General features: G+C 47.4%; 2 protein-coding genes across 2 annotated transcripts; both read left to right on the top strand.

The window, feature by feature from the left end:
• Positions 1–1,902: 1,902 nt before the first annotated feature.
• On the top strand, positions 1,903–2,833 carry CABS01_16943 (uncharacterized protein; the record flags this gene model as incomplete). Its single annotated transcript, XM_060550271.1, has 2 exons — positions 1,903–2,056; positions 2,121–2,833. 2 exons carry the CDS (start codon positions 1,903–1,905, stop codon positions 2,831–2,833), a joined length of 867 nt encoding a protein of 288 aa, XP_060400539.1.
• Positions 2,834–3,758: 925 nt separating this feature from the next.
• Positions 3,759–4,587, top strand: CABS01_16942 (uncharacterized protein; the record flags this gene model as incomplete). The annotated part of the gene is made up of 3 exons (XM_060550270.1): positions 3,759–3,825; positions 3,980–4,236; positions 4,321–4,587. Coding segments are annotated over 3 exons (591 nt in total), but the record flags the coding sequence as incomplete, so codon positions are not given.

Below are 4,587 nucleotides of genomic sequence, written 5' to 3'. Positions count from 1 at the left end.
GTCTGTTCATTGTACTATAGAGCTCCCGAGCTTCTCCGAGTCAATGCGTTCGTCGGAGATACTCGTAGCTTGGTGTATACCTGCGCTGTTGATAACTGGTCTGCTGGCTGCATCCTTCGAGAAATGAGCATCGGACAGGGTCCGGAGTTCAAGCCGGTGAGGTCGACTTCATCGCCCGCCACTAGTGCCATTGAACAGCTAGATGCGATTATCAGGTACGGACTATGAAATACTGCCATGCGTGCCAGTACTAAGTGGTCTTAGAAAGTTTTGTCCATCTTCTGGCTTCGTTAACGAGAACCTGGCCATGATCTTCTGCGACTCAAGCTTGAAGCTGCCTGAGACCACAGTCTCACCTCGGGCACCTGTATGGGTGATTCAAATGCTGGAGGTCACAAGGGTAAGTCAGATGGTACTGCCAGCGTGCTCATCACTGACTATCTGCTAGCTTCTATTGGTCCCGAATCCAGAGCTCCGTTGCACGGCAGAAGAAGCATGCAGGATCCTCGAGCAGCTAGACACAACTTAATGTGATGTGCTTCCACAGATGTGTCGAGAAGAGACTTGCGAGAGAAGCAAGGTAACCGCAGGCAACACCGGAGAGGCTTGTCTACTCTAATCCTTTACAGATACTAATAGGGGAATCACCCCGCGGCGGATAATATAGTCTTGTTTAGAGAGAACCCCCTCCTATGCAACTCGTTTGTTATAAAGACTAAGATTCTGTATAAAATGTACAAAAGTCTCTTAGAAGTTTGTCCATTGCTCATAGACATTTTTTGCGAAAGGCCTATTGCTTCTATCTTGACTTTCTTGTCGTCACTACTACCTTCTAGGAGTATGAAGTTGACTACTACCCAAATAAATATCAGAGTCATAAAAAGCATCAAGCACTTAACAGCATATAGTCGGTGACTCGCTAGAACTACATACCCCTGGGTCGTAAGCGATCTGTGATATGTGCTCAGGTGTCACGAGTGGGCTGTCCTGTCTGAATCCATCGAGGAACGATCACTCCTAGACACAATTCCCATTTTTCAACTACTACTCTTCTACATAATTCCACTTTTTCGAGAGGCGAAAGCAACGTCACTCGTGTATTAGTTTACTATCTAGGCTAGATTGAGGTTGGGAGTAATGCCCCAATAATTGAGGCAAGGCTCGTCCCTTCTGCCGACTCTGGTGGTACCTTCCATGAACCGCCAATTATCTGTGTCCAAGCCCTCGCTATACTTGCCTTGTGCCTTGATTCTTCAACACGCTTCTCTCTGCTGATACGATCAAGCCAATCCAGTGCGGATGCCATTTCATATCCATCCATTTCTAGGCAACATTAGCAGGGGCACGGTGTGCTGACTTGTGTCAGAAGGCCTGTCATGGCCTCGCCTCTGCCTTACATGGACCCCTTATCTCAATTGACGGCGTCCGCGTTCCTATTGGCAGCTTTGAACATGATTCCATTCGCATTAGGGCATGTCGTGGGACTTCTACGGCGACCAGCTGAGTGTAAATGTGCCCTCCATCTGCAGCCTGTGGGTTCAGGCAGTGCAAGGCAGTACGGCGAGGCAGACCACCAGGGCAGCATAATACGGATACGCTGATGATCTTCCAGTAAATCTTGCATGGCTAGGCTGCTAAGAATTTCTTTACTGACACTGCCACGTCTCTAAAATTGCTTGCTGAATCTTGAAGTCTATATGAAGCTATCAACCGCCCTCCTTCTTCCTACTTTCGCACCATTGTCTTGTAGCACAGCTTCCTTTTCCAAGCCACGATATATTATACTTTCTCAAGATCCTCCATTCGGCGGCTTCCTGCTGCTAGTTATCTTTCTTTATTCACTGTCTTATCATCCCCGGTCACCAGATACGAGCGTACGCCGTGATCATATCACAGGCCATCATGCCATTTCGAATTTCTGATACAGACGTCGGCGAAACCGCACAAACACGTGCCACTCCCGGAAAACTCGCCAATACTGACGAGGATTGGACCAAGATTTCCGATCTTGCTGAGCGTCGCAGGATTCAAAACCGTATTGCCCAACGCAACTACCGTAAGGCAAATCCAGTCATTGCGGCGCTCAGCCACTTCCTATATGTACTGACCCTCCCACGTAGGCAAAAAGCTGAAGCGTAAAGCAGAAAATACCGCAACGTCCATTCATCCCAATTGTCCAGAGTCAAATCTGAAGCCCCCCACCATGACGCAGAAGAGGCGTACCTCCGTAGGGTCCATTAAGCAGCCCAGTTGCTCTTCTCAACTGCACGCCGACAACGAGTTTCGATTACAGCAATTCCCCCTTGACTTCTGCGAAAGTTCGAGTGCCGGTGCCAATCCAATTTGGGTCAGTCAGGTTGATTATTCCTTCGATCATCCAATCGATCCATCTCCTTGTCAAGGACGGTTGCTCGACTTTCCAGCCTCCAAGCCATACTCGGATGACTTCATAGCCGCAGATCCAGCCAAATGGTTCCCGATAAATCACCTTGACGGCAAACCAGGGCAGAAATTCAATACAGATTGTGGCTTCTTTTCATACTCTACAAACAGTGGCCCTAGTCCGAGTATCAGTATGAGTGCACAGGATTCTTGGTACTCTTCATCGCCCGGATCGGTTGATCGGTCGGGTGTGCCACCCCATGAAGCACCAAGATGTTGGATCAATGGGCAGACTGATCCCGTCGGTTCTCTCAATCATTCCGGCGCGTTTCTTAATGACTTTGAACGAGGAAGATGGAAAAACCAGCCGTCGGCTTTATCGCTATTTGCTAACAATTCTGAGAGAACCGCGCGTGAAGAGGACGAACCGGCTCGAGCAGGATCCATCTGAGGCCGGAGTCTTTAGCTCAATGCTCTGATCTTGATTTATCTTGAGTTCTCTTTGACACATCTGGCTGACATTTCCGGCGCATCAAGCGTATGCAAGATCAGTTGAAATGTTCTGAGTAAATCACTATAGTTTGCCAGCTTAGGGCACCTTACGAGAAGATCCAGAGTAGACCACACTTCTTAAATCAAGTTCTTTCTCGTAACCTGGGATTTTATGCTTCGTCTAACACTACAATGTCTTTTGGGTAGATTTGAATGGCTTAGATTAGAATTCGAGGGCATCAGCGCAGCGTTAAGCTGCTAGGATTTCAAAGTCAATAAGACAGCGACGTTTTATCGTAAATAGACACACTTACTTCAAACATAAGTACTCATTGCCAACTTCTCTATCTGGCGAGATCCAAGAATTACTTTGATTTCAACATTCCCTTAAAGAAAGCTGTTGCATATCGGGCTAAGTGTACTGTTCTGAAACGAACTAGTCCAAGCGTGACATAAAGAACAGGAATGGGCGAGAACCGGCCATAGCTGGAGGATATCAACATTCTGTTGGAATAATAACCACTGGAACCAGATGTACGATAGCATAAGAGTGGCTGAGCATACGCCCAGTCACGTAGATTTTCCGACACGTGACCATCTTTGGTCGCGTACGAGGACACATCCAGAAAATCCACGCAGATTGTAAGACCTTCGGAAGGGCATTACAGAATATAATCTCTTCTTTGATCATCAATTTGTCACCGGGATCTATGTATACGTCCCCCACAGACCGTTCAACACAGTCCGTCGAACATATGCCGTATTTACGGAACTCGGACGGGATCATTAATGATAGTCTGACTAGGTCTATCTGATTACGGGATATTCACGCCAGTCTTCTGCGTTTTTCAGAGAATCATAGTGAAATCAGGTATCAGAGGAAGATGGTTCGATTGCTGGCTCCTGTCATCGATGCATTAATCGAGACTATCTATGCTAGCCCTACGTTTCGTAAGATAATCTAGATATATAAGTATCATGTGTTGAATACATTCGCTCACGTCACCAGCACCATCGACGACTAGTATATATATGACGGCAGATACACTAGCTTTTTGTAAGCTCATGGGAGAATCAGTCGAATGCCAGTTCCCACACTGCCCAGAACCAAAAGTCTCGTGGGCTCTTCGGAAGACCCTACAGTATCGCTACCAGAAGACCGCCAAGAAATACTGTGCCGCACATCTGGCGGCTATTCTTCTCAAGCCTGGCCAGAGTCGATCAGTTGATGATAGTCTGTCCTTGAGCTTCGCAAGATGCAGCATTACCACGTCCAACAATAAGCTGTGCAAGAACATGCTCAAACACCAAGACGCGATATTTGCCCAACAACTCTTTGAGTTTACCGAAGGGGTTTGGAGAGTGTGGCTCCTTTCTTGTGACTTACATAGGAGACAGCTCTCGAGCTTGACGGATACCCTCTCTGACCTCACGCGTCAACAACAGGAACAGCTGTATCAGCCAATACTTCCCCTGCAATTCAAAGAGCTCTTGAGATACTATGATGGTGTGACGAAGAAGTTTCCATCCATGGATGAGAGAGCCCGTCGCTCGACTGCAATGATTCTGCAAAACTGCACCAATCTCAGTAGGCCATATGACTTCTCGAGGGATATTACCATCTTGGATAGGATTGGCTGGGAAATCGACCTGCCACTGAGAGATGTTATCATTAGTGGCAACGCCTCCTCCAGCGAGGGCACCGGAGATGAC

This window comes from Colletotrichum abscissum (assembly GCF_030869225.1).
Source record: "Colletotrichum abscissum strain IMI 504890 chromosome Unknown Scaffold_213.1, whole genome shotgun sequence".
NCBI lineage: Eukaryota > Fungi > Ascomycota > Sordariomycetes > Glomerellales > Glomerellaceae > Colletotrichum > Colletotrichum abscissum.
The sequence above is the reverse complement of the archived record's forward strand: the minus strand, read 5'-3'. Positions and strand labels throughout refer to the sequence as shown.